The sequence below is a fragment of the Thunnus thynnus genome, chromosome 3 (genome assembly GCF_963924715.1).
Source record: "Thunnus thynnus chromosome 3, fThuThy2.1, whole genome shotgun sequence".
In the NCBI taxonomy this organism is placed as follows: domain Eukaryota; kingdom Metazoa; phylum Chordata; class Actinopteri; order Scombriformes; family Scombridae; genus Thunnus; species Thunnus thynnus.
Genome location: NC_089519.1, coordinates 9,233,891 through 9,256,453, shown reverse-complemented (window position 1 = coordinate 9,256,453; position 22,563 = coordinate 9,233,891). Strand labels below are relative to the sequence as shown.

General features: G+C 39.9%; 2 protein-coding genes across 2 annotated transcripts; both read left to right on the top strand.

Moving 5' to 3' along the window:
- Positions 1–8,966: 8,966 nt before the first annotated feature.
- Positions 8,967–15,944, top strand: notum2 (notum pectinacetylesterase 2). Its single transcript, XM_067583956.1, has 11 exons — positions 8,967–9,326; positions 9,510–9,562; positions 10,080–10,175; positions 10,293–10,353; positions 11,520–11,632; positions 11,742–11,844; positions 12,223–12,411; positions 12,586–12,686; positions 13,915–14,062; positions 14,191–14,238; positions 14,819–15,944. Exons 1-11 carry the CDS (start codon positions 9,004–9,006, stop codon positions 15,120–15,122), a joined length of 1,539 nt encoding a protein of 512 aa, XP_067440057.1. The 5' UTR covers positions 8,967–9,003; the 3' UTR covers positions 15,123–15,944.
- Positions 15,945–17,622: 1,678 nt separating this feature from the next.
- On the top strand, positions 17,623–22,083 carry rps15a (ribosomal protein S15a). The gene is made up of 5 exons (XM_067583954.1): positions 17,623–17,721; positions 18,600–18,737; positions 18,891–18,970; positions 19,436–19,521; positions 21,951–22,083. Exons 2-5 carry the CDS (start codon positions 18,605–18,607, stop codon positions 22,042–22,044), a joined length of 393 nt encoding a protein of 130 aa, XP_067440055.1. The 5' UTR covers positions 17,623–17,721; positions 18,600–18,604; the 3' UTR covers positions 22,045–22,083.
- The last annotated feature ends 480 nt before the right edge of the window (positions 22,084–22,563 follow it).

Below are 22,563 nucleotides of genomic sequence, written 5' to 3'. Positions count from 1 at the left end.
GTAAATGATTAGTACTTTTTCAATCAAAAATGCTGAAACATTCCATAAATATTCTTCCTTATTTGTGAGGACTTGCTGCTTTTCTTCCTCTTTTTCATTTTTAAGACATCAACTTGTGCTTTAGGAATTTGTTATGGACATTTTTCACTATTTTCCGACATTTTAGAAATCGAACAATGAATCAACCAAGTAAGAAAATAATAGTTAGTTGCAGCCCTTTATCAAACCGTTTGTTGGCTTTTCCCCCACTATTTTATTTAGGTTTTTCCTTTAATTTCTCACCCGTCTTGGAGGTGAGCCGTTACCCAGGTGCGGAGGCTATTTTGCCGAGCATGAGGTCAGAGGAGTTATTTTAGCTGGGGTGGGTTTACATATCAGACTTGACCTTAAGGGTTAATGTGCCGTATGGCCTCCATTCCTTAAAAATAGGTTCTTCTACAAGTAAAACAACTCCCTGCTCGCCATGTTTGTTATGATGATGGACATTAAGAGAGTTTTTTTTAAAAGTGCATCTTGTTATGGGTAAATAACCTAAAACCTGAAATAAAACATGATTTGCAGTTTTAGTTCAGTGATCACAAGCACCGTCGTTACTTTTCTTCACACATCTGCACCCTATAAAATGACATTAGTTGTGATCAGTTAATCACAATTAATCAATACAACTCTATAAGGAGTGGCTACCCTATCATTACTGTAAGCAATTTCCCAGCCCATCATTAACCTTTATACTGCTAATAATGTATGTTTTATTATATAAACATACTATAAATAGATTAGCTGTTTATGATGAGACCTGATTATGAGCCAGATGTGCTGCAACAATTATCTCTACGTTATGTAAATTATAAAAACTATCTGTCCTGTACTAAATTAACAAGATGACTATTTGTTTTGATATGACCTGCACAAAAAGTCATAAAAGTCACTTTACTGGTTGTAGGAGGTCACCTACTATACATGAGCAACATGAGACACTGGGCAGCTTTGCAAATCAAAGGTAGATCATCATACATTAACTCTGCCAATGATTAACAGTGCTGACAGGTTTATAGCGAGGTGCACCTGCTTAAATAAGGCAACAAATGTACAGCTCCATTTGTGGCACCATCTTGGGTGACGAAATCACCGGTAAATAAAAACAGGGGTGATGACTCAGTCACAATGTAGGTGTTAATAACTATAAACCATTAACTCTACATCTAAATTAACTGCCATATGTATCTGTATATATAGTACATTTTAAAGTAGTAGGTTACATAACACCTTTATATAATACACTCTGACTACATAATTAAAGGTACACTGTGCAGCCATCTATGTCCGTCAGGAGTTCATGTGAATTGTTTAGGTTCTTTTCTCAGAATCACGTCCAAAGGAATCTGCTGAAACACTGAGTGAGAAATTGGCAACAAGAAATTGAAAAGGGCAATAAAACTCAACTAAACTGGGACTGTTTTGCTATCCGTGAATAATTGTGGTTGTAAATTTTGAGCAGCACGAATAATACAAATCGCTATCAGTCATAAAAGTTTTCGGATACAGATTGTATTGCCTCCTGGCTTGGATTTATGCAGACTGTCAGTCAGCAGGCCTTTCTGGAGTTTATGGTAGCTAATAGGTAGCATAAGGTCCATCTGTAGCACTGAGGAGCCATGAGGGATTAGATATTGTTTCACGATATGTCTGACAACTTTAAACGCTAACATACAGGATTTCATCTCACATTAGTCCCTTTAAAATGATGGAATATACAGAATCGACCTTTAAACAAAGATCTGTTCTGTGATGAGATTTGAAAGCCAGATGTACTTTGAATTTTTATCTGAATTCTCAGAGTTTTTATCAAACTTAGTCCTTAGTACAGATAAAGTAATTATAGTAGGTGATTTAATATTCATGTGGATGTTGACAATGATAGCCTTAGCACTGCATTTATCTCATTATTAGACTCAACTGGCTCTCAGTGTAAATAAACCCACTCACTGTTTTAACCGCATCCTCGACCTCATTCTGACATATGGCATCAAAATTGAAGATTTAATAGTTTTTCCACAAAATCCTATTTTATTAGACCATTACTAAATAACTTTTGAATTCCTATTACTGGACCACAAGCCATTAGACAAAAATGTTTTCACTAGATGTCTGTCTGATAGTGCTGTAGCTAAATTTAAGGAAGCAATTCCATCAGTATTGAATTCAATCACATGTCTCAATACAACAGAGGACTCTTATGCTAATTTCAGTCCCTCCCAAATTGATCATCTTGTTGACAGTGCTGCAGGCTCACTGTGAATGACACTTGACTCCATCGCCCCTGTAAAAAAGAAGATAATATAACAAAAGAGGTTAGCTCCATGGTATAACTCCCAAAACCGCAAATTTAAGCAAACATCATGAAAATTTGAAAGGACATGGCATTCCAGCAAACTGGAAGAATCTTGCTTAGTCTGCCAAGATAGTCTTAAAACATATAGGAAGGCCTTATGTAATGCCAGAGTCGCCGATTACTCACCATTAATAGAGGAGAATAAAAACAGCCCTCGGATCCTTTTCAGCACTTTGACCATGTATTCCTATAACTCTCAATAGTAACAAATTCATGAGCTTCTTTATCGATGAAATTCTAACTATTAGAGACAAACTTCATCACCTCCTGCCCTCAACAGGCACAAATTAATCCCCCATATTATGTTTTTCTTATGAGCCCAGTTGACCGCCTGGGGTAATAAAGGTAACACAGATGCTGACTGTCATTTCACCAATAATTTCAGCGTAGGAATCATGTATGCACTGCCTTGAACCTTTAACAAGGGGTTCCCAGAAGTGAGGGGCCGTTAGCTTGAACTGACTCAGTTGAGCTTTTCATGTACTTGTGGTTATCCAGGTCAACTATTCACATACAGCACACAGGCAACTCTATAAATAGTCAACGGTAAACATTTTTACTGTTCTGTGGTACTGTATGTCTATACATATAAATACCTGTAGAGTGATGTCACTGTGCTACACGGAGCGGCTAAGTTAAGATATCATATGGAATTTTTCCTGCTTTTTTGCTACTAAGTGAATATATGTTAACCTGCTGTGCTGAAAGATATACTATGCACTTCACCTGCATCTGACTACTTACACCCGTGATAAATCTTTTGGGGTGATTGAGGCGTGTGTGGCCTGAAAAGAGCTGTGACCACGTGTGCACATGTCTTCACAGTGTGAAGCAACAACACATGATGCAAAGGGCTGACATCACTTCAGCTGGAATCTCTGATTTACGGCCTGTCACACGCTGCCATCTACTAACCACTTTGGAGAAAGAAAATACACACAAGGTCAGTTTTCAAGGAAGGATCATCAATGTAAAATTATAAAATTTCATCTTATAATGAAACACTGTGTTGCACTATTTTCATCATATCGCCATATGTTGATTTTAATGAATCAACAGGCACACAGAAAACAATAACCACAACCACAGTGGTGGTTAAGGAACCCTGATCATGTTGTAGGTATTTGAAGAGTGCATGTATAATTGATTTCTTTTAACAGTTAACATATGTAAAACATAGATGTACAGCAGACAGACCTTTAGGCTTCATGTGAGGTTACACTGTCATCATGCAGGCCTGTACATATGCTTGTGTATATAAACATATCATTGCCAAATCAATTTGAAAACTAATTTCTGGAGCATCTACACTACTAAAAATGTTTTTAGGGTGTCGATTTTATTTTTCTAATAACCCAAGTTATATTTAATAAAATAATGATCAAACCAAACCGCATTTCCTGCCTTAAACCCCTGATTATGTTGTAGATATTTTATGAGTGTAGCTTCTTTTTAGCATTTAAGTATATATGCAGACCTATGTACTGTACATGGTACTTGCAAGTAAAAAAAAACATAGTCACACTACCAAACTAAACTGATTTCTGGAGCATATGCAGTAAATTTTTAGGTTGTGTATTTAATTTGTATAAAGATCTAAGGTATATTTAATTAAACCATGACATTTAAGGGACATCAGGGTGACATTTACATGTATCTCCCCTTATCAGATGGGGCTTGCGCAGCTGTCTGGTGTTGTATGATTGTTGTATTGTCGATCAGGTGGGGGGACTTATGTGAAGGACCTATTGTCGAGTGCCGGTGTTGAGCATGGCATGACCCCTCCGCTGGTATCCATCACTGCACTGACAGGCCTGGTGGTTCATCCAGCATGACTCCAAGGCCACGTTGCTGCTCCACTCTGTCATGAGCCCCAAAGACACTTAAAGCTGTAAAGCTGTTCACTGAAGCACATTATGCCCCCCCCGCCCCACTCCTCACCCCACTTCAGAACCAGTAGCCCATTTAGGCAAAGGCTGTGGCCTTTGATTGGCCTTTGAATTAAGGCCTGCAGACTACATGTAAAGTGAGGAATGTAGACTCTCTGGTGTGAGGAGAACAATAGGTCACTTAACCCCCATTTTCCAATATATATTTTTAATTTTTTTTTTTTTAATGTAAACTTTATTTAATCAGGTAGTCTCACTGAGATTGAGATCTTTTTTTCAAGAGAGACCTGACAGCAAAAAAACATTCATAATCAGACAGGCACACAACCAGCATACAATAACAACACAAGGCCAGACAGCCTGAATCAACAAATAATAAAAACAGTTACAAGAGTCATAAAAACATTAGATAATAAAATTTTCAAATCTCCAAGGGCAATGAAAGAATCTATTTAGAAGTAGTTATTATTTGGTTTAATGTATTCTCATTTCCAGCAGTACATTTCGAAGCAACAAAGAGCAATGAGGTGCGAACCTGCAAAGGCATAAAAATGCAAGTCCATTAGAACAAGTAAATGTCAGGTTGCACAAATTTTCTCCCACATGCTCTATTTATTTCCAAATGTTGCCTCCACTCTGATGGAGAAGGCCACAAGTATGCATATGCAAGTTACGTGACCTGATGAGAATTACAATTTTACATGTTATTTTTTTATGCAATGCTTGTCGTTCCCTAATTTCATGTGTCCTTTACACATCTTTGATTGTGGTTGTGGCATTCATACTTGGGGCTGAACATATTTTGCCTGGATGAAGGTGCGTCTGGCACGCCAAAAAGGTGGACAGCACGCATAGTTGGTTGCGAGGGGTTCAGCAGAATGAGCTGCAGCTTCTTGCAGCACACTAAACCTTTTCACTTGTCAGCTATCCTTTTCTACGCCTGTTACATCACCCACCTCCACCCCTCCTGAATCCAACACCTTGTATCCTTGCCATCGACCCCCCCTCCATCTATCACACTGATGCATTGGCAGTTTGCAGAAGGTTAACACGCTAGGCCTCTTAACACCTGGTTTTAGGGATAGCTTTGCCCACCCCACCTGCTTGCCTCCTGTAGTGGCTCAGCACTTTACACCGATCCCGCTAAGACCCCGGCTTTCGTCCTCACTGATTGAATGGAGAGCTCTAGCAGTGTTACTCTGGCCAGGTCTCATATCTCTCGCCTGAGGCTCGTTTTCATGTAGCTTGTAAAGATGCCACTCTTATCTCCTATTAATCATGGGCCTCTTTCCCCAGCTATGCCCTCCACTCCTGGTGACAACATAGATTCAGAGTGATGCTGTTGCAGATTGTCAAATTACACGCAACGCGGCAAAGGTAGCTGCAAGGCATGGTTGCAGTGTGGATCACAACCTTGCACACGGTTTTATGTTTCATCCAACATTGTTGTTTCAGTTTGTATTAAAAGAAGAGTTCATTACTGGACCACTCTTTGCTTTGAATCCATTGCTCATGTAGTTGTTACCTGTGAGTCGCAACCTTTCTGCACCGTGCTGCGGACACAATAATCCAGCATATGATTGCTGTCTCTGGCTCGTTGTTCTTTGAAGCTATCAGCCGACAAATATTCTCGCTCGCGGCTGGGCCCTCAGCTCTAGAGGCTGGTGATGACACACATGCTCAGCAGACAAAGTGCCCGGACCACCCGGGCTTTAGGTGTCCTGACCTTGGAGGTTGGCTGTGAAAAATAACAACACAAGGGGAGAAAGAATGCCTCCTATGCTGCACAAGGGGTCAAGCTGCTGCCCCTGTCAGGGTGAAGTTCAACACGTCTCATGAGCCCCTTGCGCATTCTGTGGCAGGTTATACAAAATGTTTGTTTTTAAAAGGTGAAGAGACAAATGTAATGGACTACAGGAGTGTGTCAGGTCTCACTTTTTGTGTTTAGTGGTGTGTTTGTGTGTGTGTGTGTGTGTGTGTGGGCGGGGGGGTTGTAGATGCTTTAAGGGACAATGTTTGACCCGTGACAGATTCTGGGAGTTGAGCCGGTTGGTCTTTGCTTTAATCCATTGATCTGAGTCCTGCTCTGAAAAACGTATCATTCTGTCCAATCTCATATCAAAGAAAAACAAAATAGCAGCAATGCCATCTCTCTGTTCGTGACGTTCTGGCGAAACGGTGATAGATTTACAGCAACTTCTTTCGTTTTTCAGCTATTTGAGGTATCTGTTAAACAGATTGTTGCATTGATTTCTGGGAAGACAGATGGTGGTGTGCATGCTTCAAGACAACTGAAGGAATGAAGAATTGTTCAGCTCGGTAGATCAAATTCCGTATAGTGATGTCTTTAGGGTACAGTTTTATTGCGCGTAGGTGCATACGATCTCACAGACATATTTTTGAGTAGCTTTGTTTTCTTTCTGGCCATAGTTGAAAGTAACTAAAATAGCATGAAATGCTTGACAATGAGACAAAAATACCATTTTTAGTCTGCCAAAGCAATAAGACAAACCTTGATAAATCTGTCTGCCTTGTTTATACTGTAAGTCTTAAAATGGTTTGGTGATTATTGCAGACAACATACTGAATGCTCTTGATGCTCACTCGCCAGAAGAGATAGATAATCCTCAACACACCCAGAATAAAGACAGACATTCTGCTACCGTTTTATAGTAGCACCTTTGACTTAATAATAATGTTTTTACATGTGCCTATAAAAGTGAAGTCATTGTAAAACCCTTCATCTGTCTAATATTTCAGATTTTTGAATGTCGAGTGAGTCTGCTGTTGTCAGTGTGTCTAGGGGGATAAGGACTGAATGTTTATTGCCTTTTTCTAATATATTTATTCTCAGTTTTTGTGCCTCACTCGCACAGACGTCCTGCCACCCTACAGCCCCTTCAGCCCCGGCAGCCCCTGTGCAGCCTCTGCAGCCCTGGCCTTCTAAAAGATCATTATTTGCCATGATTGACACGTCGGGATGGTGTGCATTTCATTGATGAGAATTTTAGAGCCCTGAGGCTCGTGATCCTTCAACGATCGGTGGTACGTCACCCTACAGCCATCCCAGAGGTACAGCCACAGATCAGTTTCAAATACTCTGTCTCTTTCTTCACCAAAGGCAAACTAACCTAACGTGCCACCCAGGAGAGCCTGCAGAGGCCAACCTGGACGGGGACACAGCCACAGGTAAACACCATATCACACACTGCACGAAACCTTTCAATCTGCAGAATGGAAATGTTTTAACTTTACTGTCATCTAATCTATCTGAACTATTGAGTTAATATTGCAGCTCACTGTTCGTGAGTTCTTTTATTGATTGATTTATATTCAGTGATGAACTTAAGAAAAGAATGGGAAACTGCATTTAAGAGCCTGAAGTAGCAGCATGAATTTAGCTTTATTTGCATCAGGTTTAAAGTTAATTAACATTAAGTCCTATATGTGTCCTATATGCATTAATGGAGAGTTGTAATTTTTGTCTCAGGTTTTTTAGATGATTTTTAAATTAGCCATCTAACCATTTAGCCATCTAGAATAAACTGTATAAACAGTATAAACTGCATAAAGATGTATTTGACAATCAAGTATAGATACTTCAAAATCTGGATACAGCTACCTGGTCACGATACAGCTAAATAAAACTGTATTCACTGCAGTCATATGCAGTCCTATTTCCTTATCATTAAACACACACAAATACACACATATATATATTTACACAAACTCACTTATGTGACAGGAATTTTTTTAAATCATTTTTTTAATGTGACCTCAAAAATCAACACTTTCTATGTAATTACCATTTTCAGATGAGGCCTGTTAAGGAAAAACTGAAAAATTAAGGAGAAAAATTGTTTAAGAAAATCAGGGAGAATGATTTTCTTGATGCCACAGCCAACCAGGGTGTCCACCACCTGTGCATTGAGAGTGTCCACTAAATTGTTGACGATGCGGGAACCTTACGGTACCATTCATTCCTGTGTCGGAAAGTGTTTGAGGTGTGTGCTCCAATGACCTCGGGGTCACATACCACGCAAAGGGGCTATGCAGTTATGCCGACCATGTAGATGTTTAAATCAAAACACTGGCAATCAGAGGCGGACGGTGGGAGGGAGAAGAAAAGAGAGGATGGGGGGAAGGAGAGCTTGTTCTTGAGCCACGGTCAGATGGCAAAATGCTTGGTGGTGGGTGTGTGCAAAGACTTGAAATATGTTGAGGAGAAGCGTGTGTTATCTTTTCTCCTCGCCACTGGTCATCCAGTACCTCCCCTCGCTCTGTGTCGTCAGCAGCTTATCTCAGGGCCTGGCAGGAGCTGCGAGAGAAATGGGAGGAAATTTGATCCATATGGTAGCACTATAAAGCTCACCGCTGATTTGCAGGCTTCATCAAAACCTGGTCAAGGCTTCATCACTACTCATGACTGGCATCCTCCTCCTCTCACACCTGGTTGATGTGCTCTGAACTTCTCACTCTCTCCTCAGCAGCACCAGCTATCTGCCTGACCTCTGGGGTGCCTAAGCAACAGTCTTCAGAGCGGATTTTTAAACAGGTAAGATTTCAAGTTTTCAAGATTTTGGACAATTTAAAAGATGAAAAAGATCAGGTTTTAGTAACAATGTTTTTTGTATATATATATATATATATATATACATATACGAAGCCAGATCATGAATGAGTATTAATAAATTAACCTCTTGCCTTGCATGTTGTGCAGATATGAAGGTACTGGGCCAGGTTGCTTTCCTGCTTTTGCTCGGGGGAATCTGGTGTCAGAACAACCGTAATGCTAAAGCTAGCAGCAAGTCCACCAAGAAGGCTGGTGGAAACCAAGGAGGTGATGTTGGTCAGTCTCCCCCTGAGGCTGATCACACTCCTGGAAGCACTGGAGGCACTGGGAACAATCGAGGCACTGGAGGCACAGCCGAATCAGGACGGGAGGGCGCCGCAGGAGCTCGAGCAGCTGGACAGCAGACAGATGACATGAGGCTGCTCTTCCTCAAGAACACCCAAGTCACATGTAATGATGGAACAGCAGCTGGGTGAGATGTTCTTGCACAACCTTTCTTGCACTTCTCTTACTGAAACTCTTAGCAAGAAATTAAATTACTCAATTTTCACCATTTGCTGTCTGTTGGCTTGTGATTTGAGAAGCTACTGGAGTGGGCGTGTCCATACATGGCTGCTTTGTCTTCACTCACTCCTATTTATTTGTGGTTCTATAGGTTTTACCTAAAGGAGTTCAGAGGAAGCCGCCGATGGCTGTTATTTCTGGAAGGTGAGTCTTTAAAAACCCAACTGGTTAATTTGGTCCCCAAAGGTCAGCTTGTTTTGGCGTGACGCCCCCATTGGAATTTTGATGGGGATGTCATCTTGTTCCGTCATCTTCTGTTTTTCTCCTTTTTTGGTTGCTGCCTGTCACTTTGATGGACTTAGCATAGGGTAAATTTATGTGGATTGGGCTTTGGCTTGACCGAGCAGTAGAACCGAATAAATTGCCTGTAGAAAATGTTAAATCCGATCCAACCAGCTTCCTTATGACATACTGTATTCAGAGCAAAAACACATCACACACACTGGAAGTCAATTAATGAATAATGTACTGACAGTTTGCAAATTAAAGGACTCATTCGTCTTTTTTGCCTTCTCTGAGTGTGCATTCTCATTAGTAGACCAGGCCACACAGGTGCATTCCTTTCCCTCTTCATTCCTCACAGGCCTCTATAATGAGCTAACGAGGGTCTCCTGTGCTGTGCCGGATGTGAATGTCTAATATTAGTCTCTATTATTTTTAGGTGGCTGGTGCTGCTACAGCAAAGAGACCTGTGATTCCAGGTACCAAAATATCCCTCGACTAATGAGCTCATCGGGGTGGCCCCAAACAAAAAGAGGTAGGTCAGCTGGCCGTGTTTTAGAATGCATGTCAACATGTTGCCATTGTGTTACTTGTTTTACGTAATGTTCAGTGAGAAGGACATCTGTCTAATCTCTGATTGCTTGATTTGCAGGAACTGGAATTTTGTCTTCTCAAGCAGAGGAAAACCCACACTGGCATAATGCAAACATTGTGTAAGTACCAGTATATCTTCACTGTGTCTTATTGTGGCTACTAGTGGTGTCACCTGTCCTTATTTGTAAAGGTTTGTTAGACCTGGACACATTCAAGTTGAAGATAAAGTTAAACAAACAGTTCTGTAGATAGTATGATTGAAATTTTCTGGCAACTTGGGAGCAGCAATACAAACTGTAAATACAACACTTATGTCGCCTTATAAAGCTGTTGTGGTGAATGTGTTAGCAAAGAGTTGCAAATTCAGACATCCAGCAGACACAGAGAGACAACAGCATTCATTTAGAATCATGTTTCTGACCATCTGATAAATGTACATCTAATATTCCCTCTCCTTGTAACTCTGTTTTGTCCGTCATCAACACTTGGAGGAAATGACTGGCTCTTAAGTTGCTAAATGCTCCACAATGTCCACTAGCTAGTTGTTAACTTTGTCTGCTGTTTGGTGCTGGGCAGGTAGTGAACAATGGGTTTATTGGAACCTTTTGATGTGGGCTGAAAAACAAAACAATGACAAGGAGACAGACATGAAAATAGTCCATCGAGAGGAATTGCAGAATCCAAGAATAATTCTCTTTTAGTTCATCATTTCAAACCATTTCGTATTATACTCAGTCATGATCCATTGTTAATAATTATAACACATCTTACACATTAAAAGTTGAATTAATACACAGGGGTTTGTAGCCTTGCTTGTTCTTGTGTGATCTTTAACTTTGGTGGCTAACATTAGAAACTTTCTCATTTTTTTTTATCCTGACTTAGTGTGTATAGTTTCTTTAGTGATATATTGATGGTTAGTCTAGTTGACATTGTGGGTGTATGTGATGTGCTATTGTGTGTGGCTTTGTATTTTGTATAATGTGTTCTGTGTGTTTTTTTTTTTGCTTTGTACTGTTTGTTATTGTGCTGTTATCTGTTTTAATTGTAAGGGACTGCAGATGAAAATTAGCTTGAAGCTAAATCTGGTACAGTGCATCATTTATGTTAAAAACCGTACACCGTCCCGATAAATAAATAAATACAATTAATATATGACAAGAAGAAGCCAGCTGCAGCCTAAGTAGATTTTAATGAATGAGAGAAGGAATTGTCTTGATAGCATCAAACTGTGTGCATGCACACGCTTTAGACCAACAACTGTGAGTGTCTCCTTTTTTTGCAGATTCATCCCATACTGTTCCAGTGACGTATGGAGTGGCACTGGGCCTGCACCAACCCCTCCTCCAAGACCAAGACAAGGCAGAGAGAGAGAAAGAGACAGAACCGCAAACACAAGTAAGTTTCTTCAGATAGTTTTGAAATCCTTCAGCACATCAATAGCTCACTTGGCCTTCTCCTTCATTCAATGTCTGTTATCTACATACATCTATATATTTGTTATCAGCTGAGTACACCTTCATGGGATCCCTGATCATCCGTGAGGTCATCAAAGACCTCATCCCTAAAGGAATCAAGCAGGCCAAAGTTGTCATGTTGTCTGGAACAAGGTAAGCTCCTTTTACCGCTTGTGCTCTGATGCTGACCACAGCTTCTGGACAAGCGCCTGCACCCTCTGTACACAAATACATATTTGGCTCAGTCCCAGGCCACTTCTGACCATCTCCATGTCTAATATGCCCTATTTTTGGTGCTTCCTCTTGTCAACAATAAAGATCTTTACAGTCAAATGTGAACAATGACATAATATCTATTAAAGGGCCTTGCACTGTAAGGACTAGAACAGAATCCACTGTTAGTCTGAATGTAAAGCTGCTAAATTTGAACTTACCCACTGTTAACTGGCATGTACCATCACTTTGATACCCCTAATTAAAACGTTGCTCTCAAAGCCAAATTATTCAGTGGGTTTCTCGGCTCCCCTGCAGTGCTGGGGGGACAGGTGTTTTGCTGAACATCGAGAGGGTGGCCAGTCAGCTGGAGCAGCTCGGTGCAGAGGCACAGGTCCGCGGTCTAGTGGATTCTGGCTGGTTTCTTGAAAGTAAGCAGCCGAGATCACCAAACTGCCCTGAGACTGTTTCCTGCTCACCTGAAGATGCTATCAAGATAGGACTCAGGTAAAGACTTGCATTCTTATATTGACCTCTATAGTTTTTCTTAAGATTTGATTTCATAGCCTAGATGTAGAACATAAAACAAACTATTCTTTACTATACAGTGCTATTTCAATTTGTGTTATAGTAATTAGTTTACGTGGCCAAGCAGTAGTTTTGTGTGTATTGTTTTCCCAGGCTGTGGAATGGGGTTGTGCCTGATAGGTGTCGACAGCTCTACAGGAGAGGAGAGGAGTGGCAGTGCTTCTTTGGCCACAGACTGTACTCCACCTTGACCTGTGAGTGTCTGTCAACTAAGTTTACCATCATATCGGATTTGACTTGAAGTGCTAAATATGGGACTTAAGGTGTTCAACAGTAATGTGCACTGAAATATGAAAGTCACTTGTTGTTAATTTACTCAGGAGCTTAAAAGTAAATTGATTCTGCAGATATGCAAAGTCCAGTGTTGGTTATTTTATCCTTTAAATTCCGTGGAAGAAGTATATGATCCTCTACAAAAAACCTCTGCAACTCTTGGGCTCATAAAAGACTTCCAAAATTCCCTGGATAAACTACAAAAATTATTCATGGCAAACTAAAAATCAATACCTGGACAGCTTATATGTTGTAGGTCTGTGTAGCTACCTTAAAGACCGTATATATAGGACCGTCTCATTTTTCTTCATACAAAAACATATGCCATCAGAGTTATTTGAAAGATGATATAATCACATAAAAATTCTCCACATGGGCTCTTTAAACCTGCAATAATTTTTTTTTTTTCAAATATTTTTGGGGGCATTTCATGCCATTATTACATAGAGACAGTAGCAAGAGGAACTGAGTGTAGAGAGTTAGGAAATGACATGCAACAAAAGTCTGCTGAATCGAACTGTGGAGATAGCAGTTATGTGGTGTTCGTCTTAAACTGTAGACATATGATTTCTTTCTTTGGCCACTTGGGGCCAGTGCAACAAGCTGTACTATAAACACTATTGACATATGACACCTTATGAAGTTAATGTGATGAATATGTTTGCAGACATGAAGCAACATTAGTATTTATTTGAAACTGTGAGCCCAATATTCACTCTCCTTTTAGCTTTTTTTGGTCTCCATGAACTCCTGCAGGAAATTTCTGGCTCTTTAGCTGCTAAATGCTTCATGGTGTTCACCAGCTGGTCGCTAACTTGCTTGATTACTGGGCAGGTATTTTACACTGAATTTAACAGAGGTTTTTTTTTGTTTGCTAAAAACAGCTGCCTGCTACAACTGTAAATTATGCTAATGAGAGAACCAACACAGTAGGTTGCTGGCAGAGAAACCAAAACAAAACAATGAGCTTAAATGTGTTAGAAAGCTCCGTAGAGCTGAGAGGAACTGCAGAGTTGTGTGTTAATTCTCTGTGGGTTCATCACTACGAGTGACTGCGTTCATATTACACAATACCATCTTAACCATTGTCAATATAAAAACATTGATTTGAGCAGCTTTGATAATGAACTCTTTTCCTTGTCCCTGTAGCCCCTCTGTTTGTCGTGCAGTGGCTGTTTGACGAGGAGCAGCTGAGGGTGGAGAACATTTACATGGGAGGACAAAGTCTGTCCCAGGAGCAGTGGCAGTACATACAGAACCTAGGCAGGGAGCTCAAGAACTCCCTGAGAGATGTCACGTATGTTACCAACAAATATTGACCAGGCCAAATGATGACAAAACATCTAATATGCACCAGGTGATTAAAAAATGAAGATGGACTAAAGCCTAGAAATGACTGTCTTCTGTTGTTTGCGTGTTTTTCAGAGCTGTATTTGCTCCCTCCTGCCTCTCCCATACAGTGATCACCAAAAGGTAAGAATGGATATTTGACTCCTGTGGTGGTGATATACTTTTACGCTTTTCAGCCCTCTTTTTATTCTCGCCTCTCCCAATTGCCATCTCTACCTAGTGAGCTCATGCAGCTGTTTCTGCTCGCTCGTTCATCATGCCACATTCTTTGTGTCACCGAATGCCATTTCACACTTTCGCTAACCCCATGGTACCCCTCGAACATATTCATTCTTTTGCAGCACAGATGGACATTGATGGGTCAGTGCAGTCTAAGCTAGGTTTACAGAGTCAGGCTAAGTTAGGTATGTTTACTGAGGGTTATGTTTCTTGAAGGTCTAAGGTTGTTGTAGGTAATTTTGCAGTTGCAGTTCTGTGATGTAGCACCCTTGCAACAAGATAATGAGCCAAAAGTGGTCAAAGTGAATTACAAACCTTGTGATCAGACATAGAGCTCATGATAGAACTGACTGATTACACTTTCCTGGTCCTATTTACTAATCCCATTATCTCACCTGTTCTTGACTTTCTGCCAACTTTTTCCCTCCACTTTTCTTTCTCTAACTTTGCCTCTCTGTCTATTTACTGCTCGCTCTTCTTTTAGCAACTGGATGAGTTTCCAAGTGAAAGGCACCTCTCTGCCGCGGGCTCTGCACTGCTGGGACAGGAGTCTGGAGGCAACCCGTAACAACAGGACCCCTGCCAAAGGTTGTCCATTCCACCTGGTGGACACCTGCCAGCGGCCCCAGTGTAACCCCACCTGCCCGGCCTTGGTGGACCGGGCCACCCAGCAGGAGCTCACCCTGCTCCAGATGCTGGTAGCCATGGGCCTTGACCTTCAGAAGCTGGGCCTGGATCCCCAGGGAGATGCAGATTCCCTGGCCAGCATGGTCAGCAATGGTGGCTAAGTTTAAAAGTGGAGAGCAGCTTAAGAGCTAGGCATACAAAGGCATACTAGAGGAAAAATAATGTGTTGAAATTTTAATGTAACCATAGAAATAGTAAAGAAATCTGGTTACTACGTCTAGTGCTGCTCAGCATTCCATTATGCTCCATGTGTCTGTTAAATTGATGACTTGGCTGGTGGGTATGTCACTGCGTCTGGGTCTAAATGGTTTGGCTCTCCCTCTACTGGACACCAGAGGAAAGATCTTTAGGTCTAAACCGAAGGTGTTTTAAATCGTACTGGTTGAGGAGCTTTGAGTTTAAGCAGATGGCCAGACATACCTCCTACAGTTCTCTTTTTTAACCTGATCAATCTACATCAAAATTCAACTTCAGAGCATGGTAGTCAAGTCAAACACTTTTAATGAATAGAAGATCCCGCAAAATGTTACTTTGACAGGACAGAAAAAAGTCTAAATTTTCGCTCCATTCACAGTAATTGTTTAAATAAATGTTTATTAATGTTATTTCTACCCAACAGTCATCTGTTACTGTTAATGGGACAGTTTGGCAATTTACCACAGATTTTAGAATTCAGATTATATTTTGATGATATCCCATATTTAATTCTAACATAATAAAACACAATTCAACTACCTGTTCACCCAATCCTGGAAAAAACAAGCCCAAAAACTGCACTCACACTGACTCGATCATTTTTTTGCACACATAGTTCCAAAGACACTGATTGTGATTTAATCTTTTTTGTGAGTTACTTTTTGTCTCTAGCTCCCGATGCTATGCTGACTTATATATTACATAATAAACTGTATATACATATTTTATTTTATGCGCATGTAAGACAAGTGTGTGATTAGTTATTGATATTCTGTGTAGGCCAGCGAGCGATGATCACAGTCCTGCTACTCTCACTTGTTCTCATGTAGAGTGGCAGATCTATTGCAAAAACATGTTTCTCATTTAGCTATTTGACTTATAAAGTCTGCAAACAACGCTGTGGTTATTCACCACTCAGCTGTTAAAATAATCTATATCTAGTGACGTACAAAGACATGATACAGACTATGTATTGCAATTCTTCATTGTTTTCCACTTTTAAGAGGCATGCTTTCTTTCATAATGTCGTGACAGTTTTGCAAAGCTATATGTTACTGTCACTGTATGTTTTCTTTTCATCTAGGTACTGTGATAACTATGTAAACTGATAAAGATTGGACAAAAAGTGTACCTACAGGTAATAAGTATCAGACTGAGTTGTTGCACATGTTGAAATGGGGAATAAAAATATTAATTGGCTCTGACAATGTGGATCCTGTATTCTGTGCTTCATCTGATTCTGTTTGTTCATTCTATTGACATATTTATTATAACATAATCATAATCTATATATGAGAAGGTGCAATGAGAAGACGCATTAGGGATGTCAGATTGAAATACATGTAGTTACTCAACACCAATAACATGGTATAAATAAAGTGACACAATCTAGAAATATTTTGGTCAAATCTCTGTTTGTCTTGAAGAGAAAAGTGAGATTTTCCTTCATTTGTTTAAATGGAAACAACCTACCAAGAGAAAGAAACAAATTTGATTCCTGCTTGATCTTGATATTTAATTTTAGAACTCTAATTTTTAATTTTTAGATTTGATTACATGTTAATCTCAGTGAGTGGTGAGAAATGCACATTCTCTTGAAGGGTATGTAAGTGCCACTGTTTAGCAGAAATTGAAAAAGTAGATTTTGTAAATTAACTCCTTGCATAATCATGCCTGCAAGCAAATCTGGGGCTGAGCAATAATGTTAACTCAGAACAGCAATACCCTAATCTATGATTATATCCAACAAATCATCTTTTAAAATACAATTTGTTCAACTTCATTTGCACCCAAATTACTTTGGTCATATTCTTCCTTTCTTTCACTGAAAATATGTTGTGCATAAACAGACAAATCTTGGCCTCCTTGTTTATTACGCAGAAAACTATACTGATTGATTAAACTTTGATAACAATGATTGTGAAACCCATTATGCCTGTATGGCACACAAAAAAATCCCTCTGGCTTCCAATATGCCTACCAAAAGGTTATTTCCCAACCATACACTGTATGCATCAGTAAGAATAGAGATATGAATGACTGTAATTATTCATCCCCAACACCGGGTGGCGCTGCTTTAAATTTGACACATATTTACAAAGGATCCCGTAACCAATAGCAACACCTGATTGTAAAATTGAGATTTCTCTTATTTGTCCTAATAAAGCCTATTCAGGGAGCTCTTTTTTTATAAACTAAACTGAACTCAATGCTGTAAATGTATTGAAATATATGCAATAAAACCTTTCATATTAATTGAATGTAACCAGGTCATAAGAATTTGAAGCCACAGCGCATATTAATTTACCGAAAAGTTGGTAAATATTAAAACACTTTCTGTGTAGCTTTATTGATGCAGATGGAGTTCAGTTCATATCAAAGATATTAAATATCGGGATTTCGCGGTGGTGTGGGTCATCTCGCTTTATAAAACCTCTTGGGGTTTTTTCCCATATTGCATTGCGAAAGTTTTCTACTTCCTCTTTCCGCCATATTGCAGAACCGGTAAGATGTCTTTTCATACCTTCGCCTTCAATCTCTACAGTATCTAAAGCATCTAAGTATTAATTATAACATTTATAAGATCATCTTGAAGTTAAATGACATAGTAATGATTTGGGATGAGTATGGTCTCGAACAATAACACGAAATAAGCACATTTGGGCTTCAAAAGTCACCCTGAGGTCCCTCTGCTTGGGCCGGGCAGTCGGTGCGTTCGCGGCGCCCTGATAGCCGTTAGCTTTACGACCACTGACTGTAGAAATATATGTCCACTTTAAACAAATAAGATCTGTGAACTGTCTGTTAAGAATGTATTTAACACATTTTATACGCGGTCGACACTCGACGGGTGTTGGTTGTGTCTGTTGGTGTTAACGAGCTGCTTTGCTAACTTGATGCTACCGTGGCTGTAGTCGATGTGTCGTTAGATGGACCATGCTTTGTCTTTATCTCTATTTTATTCAAACCAAAGCGAAATTAACGTTACCTGCTGCGAGTAAAATTGTGTTTGTGAAAGAATTAACTCTTACTCACCGCGGTAATGTTAGAAAAGTTGCTAACTGGTAACAAATAAATGAACGGATCTTGACGTAATGGTGCTAATTGAATTATTCACATTTTCACACCCTTACTTTATGTATTTGCAGATAATAGTTGTGAAACGTGTGTCCCAGTCAGAATGTGCCGCCAGTTTTAAGATTAAGCTTTCAAGTGTTGAGTTGAATGGGGTCATGATTTGGTGATGGGAGTCTCAAAGTGTGGACTGTGATGACATGGGTTTTGGGACAGTAGAAAATGAGAGCTGGAACAGGATGATATGTGGTATTTTAAACTTTATTCTCAACATTTGATGGTTTTATTGTCTTTGTGTGTCTTTGCAGGCATCATGGTGCGCATGAACGTTCTCGCGGATGCTCTTAAATGCATCAACAATGCTGAGAAGCGTGGGAAACGCCAGGTCCTCATCAGGCCCTGCTCCAAGGTCATTGTGCGCTTCCTAACCGTCATGATGAAGCACGGTGAGTGGAAGTTGTGTTTTCCAGATTGAGGGAATGACAAAGATCTGAGATGCTGAAATATAGTTGTAGAGTTTCCTTTGAGCTCATAAAGGGACAAAACAGTCTGTGTGTTGTACTTAAATAACATACCTGCATTGTGTTTTATGCTTCCAGGTTACATTGGTGAGTTTGAGATCATTGACGACCACAGAGCGGGGAAAATTGTCGTCAATCTCACAGGCAGGCTGAACAAGGTAAAGTTCTTCAAACTTGACCCACTTCTCCAGTTACCACTATACCACCTCATGTAAGACGCTTTCAAAAGATGCCTCAGACATGCTGGCTATTTGTTTTGAGTTAGCAGTGGTGACTAACTAGATATATGAATTTCAGACCTTTATCACAGCTGTAGCAATGCTTCCCTCATGGTCTGTAAAAATTGGTTTTCTTCTTCTGAAAAGCTGCCTGATCGGAAATATTAATTTGGCTAAACATTAACTAGAATTTCACTGAATACTTCTGATTTCTTTATAAATGATGCGCCTTTGCATGTTTGCATAATGAGTTGCAGCCTTCCTTATACTGATCTTAATTTCTTTTGAGACTAACACAGATGGTGTATCATACTATATACAACCTGCAGCTTTCTGTTCCTGCTTGTTTCCTTGTGTGTATATCAATGATTTGAGTGTAAACCAGTGTTGTTGTTTTTCTTGCAGTGTGGTGTGATCAGTCCACGTTTTGACCTCCAGCTCAAGGACCTGGAGAAGTGGCAGAACAACCTGCTGCCCTCAAGACAGTTTGGGTGAGAATCACTTACACGACTCTGCAGTACACAGCTTTGAATTGCTCGGTGTCATTCATGTTGATTTCAACCAGAAATCAGACTTTTGCAAGAGTGAAGCTCACTGATATCTAAAGTTCTGATGCTCTTGATCAGGTTGTTACTGCAGTGGCCTGATTTTGTGCTCAGCTTGTCTGCTGTGATACTTGCTTTTAATCGGCCCTGCAGTCTAGTTGCTGTGGAAAATTGTTTTGTAATTGGTGAAGTTGATATTAGGCTGAGCATCCCAATAGACCCTATATCTGTAACAATTTCTTGCAATGTTACTATACTTGAGTGTGTAAGGGGAAAAAATTATTTGCCCCTTTTCCTACAGTTGTCAGTGGTGTCTCCAATAAAGTTATTGCTAATTATTTTGATCAGCAGTTGTCAGACGAAGCCACTGAGTCGTTAGGTGCCAGTAAGAGACTGGAAGTAGGTATGAATGGTGAATCTTATCAGAAGTTGTGCACTAATTAAGACGATATGAGATAAAACCTAAGCAGGGATTTTCCCTTCCCAAATAACTACCTTTCACTGGTGACAAATGACCCTCTGTAGACCTCCCTGCTCTACAGCACCGCGTCTTTCCTTTCACTGTTGGTTGTTCATTTGTCTGCAGAGAATAGTTGTTCATGCAATGTTTATACCTGCTGTAATGCAACAAGGCTGATCTTTGTGTAGTCTCTACCATAGAGCGGCTTGAAAAGTTGGTCTAGTATGTTAATCGTGGAATTGCCATAAGTATGGGCATGATTGCATGTTAATAGTGGGGAGTTCAGATTATGAAGCTTTGGCCCTTTTCATTAACATGCATCTTGAGTGACCACATGTGATCAGATCTCACCTTCTCCACTCTATATGCAAATAAACGTGTACATCATTTCCTTTTGCAAAGACCAAATCCCTTTTTGTTTTTAACTGGCAGGATACAGCAATGCCCTTCCCATGCCTAGTCTGCTAGGTATTAAAAGAAGTTCGCAAAGACCATGGCGCGCCAGCAAAATTAAAACTTATTGCCCAAATGAAAATCAGGCAGCGTGTTTTGTGTGAACTCTATCCACGAGAATCCATTTTGCCTGATGTGGCGGCTTCTTGTTTTGCAATTGAATATGAAGCCATTGGTGCACGAATGAGTGTGTACTTGCGCAGAGGATGTCAGTTGAGTAGGCGGTCCTTCAGTGTGGCCCAGGACACATTGCGTACACACTACTAATAGTATGTGGCCCAGACCACTTCACAATGTGGTCTGAGCGATTGGATCTCAATGTGTCTGGGGTGCGTTGACACCTTACAGCGGTCCACTTGTGATCGGATCACCCAAGATGCATTTTAATGCCAGGTGTGAACAGGATCTTTGATAATCTATCAAAATCTGGGGAGGGGAGGGGGGGGGGGTTGTTTCTCTGCCAGTGTAGCAGCTAAGTTCTCTGCTTGTTGATGCTGCCCAAGAAGAATTGCTGCTTTTGATGATTGCTGGACTCATGAGTAGTAAAGAGTCTGTCGTTTGAAGTCTCTTTTGTTTGATGAGAGGATTTATTAGAGGATGTAGCAGAATCCACAAGGAGGCATGTAGTGCAAATGCCACGAGCTGGAGTCCAGCTCACATCGATGATTGCAGCGTATATATTAGGCTGGTATTATGCTCAGATTTAGAATGAATCTGGGATGTTCTGTTGCATGATGAAAGTAGCAGGTTGTCTTTGGTTTCGATCTGTTTAGAATCAGCATTTAGAAATGTTCACACAGCTTTGTTCAGTGACTCAGTCGTCTTTGTTCTTGGCTCATCCAATTGAGTGATTTGTTTCAGGCTGCAAGTGAGTTATACCGGTTTGAATTTTTGCTTGTGATTTTGTCTGTTTCCACTAAACCAAAATGCTTCTGCATCTGATGTGGACACATTAAATCAACCCTCAGCAGTTGTATTGAGCTCACTAGTACTTACCTCCAGTGTTGCATTTGACGATTAAGCTGAGTCAGTGTGAAATGGAGATCATAAAATAGATTCTTCATAGCATTTATTACTTTGTGGAACTTATTAAAATGTCCATTCATTTTAAATGGAGTAGAGTTTATTTCATCAGATTTAAATGTCAAGGTATTCAGGGTTTTTTTTTTTCAAGTCTACAGTGTAGTGGAGATGTGTTTTGAGGATTTTTTAAAATGTTGTTGCTCTACACTAGCAAGGCTTTTTTTGATCATATCTAATAGATGCTACATGTTGCAATTTTTAACTTTTGGCAAAATATATCATAATCCCATATTTTGTTTTAATTTGGTGTTTCACTTAAAGAAATAGTGACCAATGTTGAATCATGTATCACACTGACTGTGTACTAACTATCTGTCAGACTTGGCAGTGAGGTGGATTCAGTTGGAGCGAATCCTAACGTGTTGACTTGTTTCCACAGATACATTGTGCTGACCACCTCAGCTGGCATCATGGACCATGAAGAGGCCAGACGGAAACACACAGGAGGCAAAATCCTTGGATTCTTTTTCTAAAATGTAAAGAACTGCAAATAAAAAACGACCAGAGGGAAAGCTGGTAGTCTGCTGTTGACTTATTTCATACAAAATGTCTGTGGAGATTATTTTAAAATAGGCTGCAGCTCTCAATTGGTGAATAACAGTCCTTTTTAAAAACACAAAAATCCTTAGAGAATACACTAGGTGCTGGTATTTTTTTTCTTTTGGTTGTCTGATAAGAACATAACATGAGCAATATACTGAAGCAACAGCATTTGATTTTGTACATGGATTAGACAAAATAATGGAAACTAAGTGAGGTAACTTAATCGCAGTCAGTTTGTCAGCTATAAAGATAAAATCAACACTGAACAGTTTTTAAAGCAGTGAGACAACAGAGTTGTGAAGCAGAAGAAGCCCAATATGTGCTCATAGTGCAGGAGCTTGTGACCAAAAACTAAAATCATACTGTAAATGAGCAGAAAAGATATAATGGTATTTGTGATGCTTGTTAAACTTTTAGAAAAAGCATGAATGAAATATCAACTGGTTACT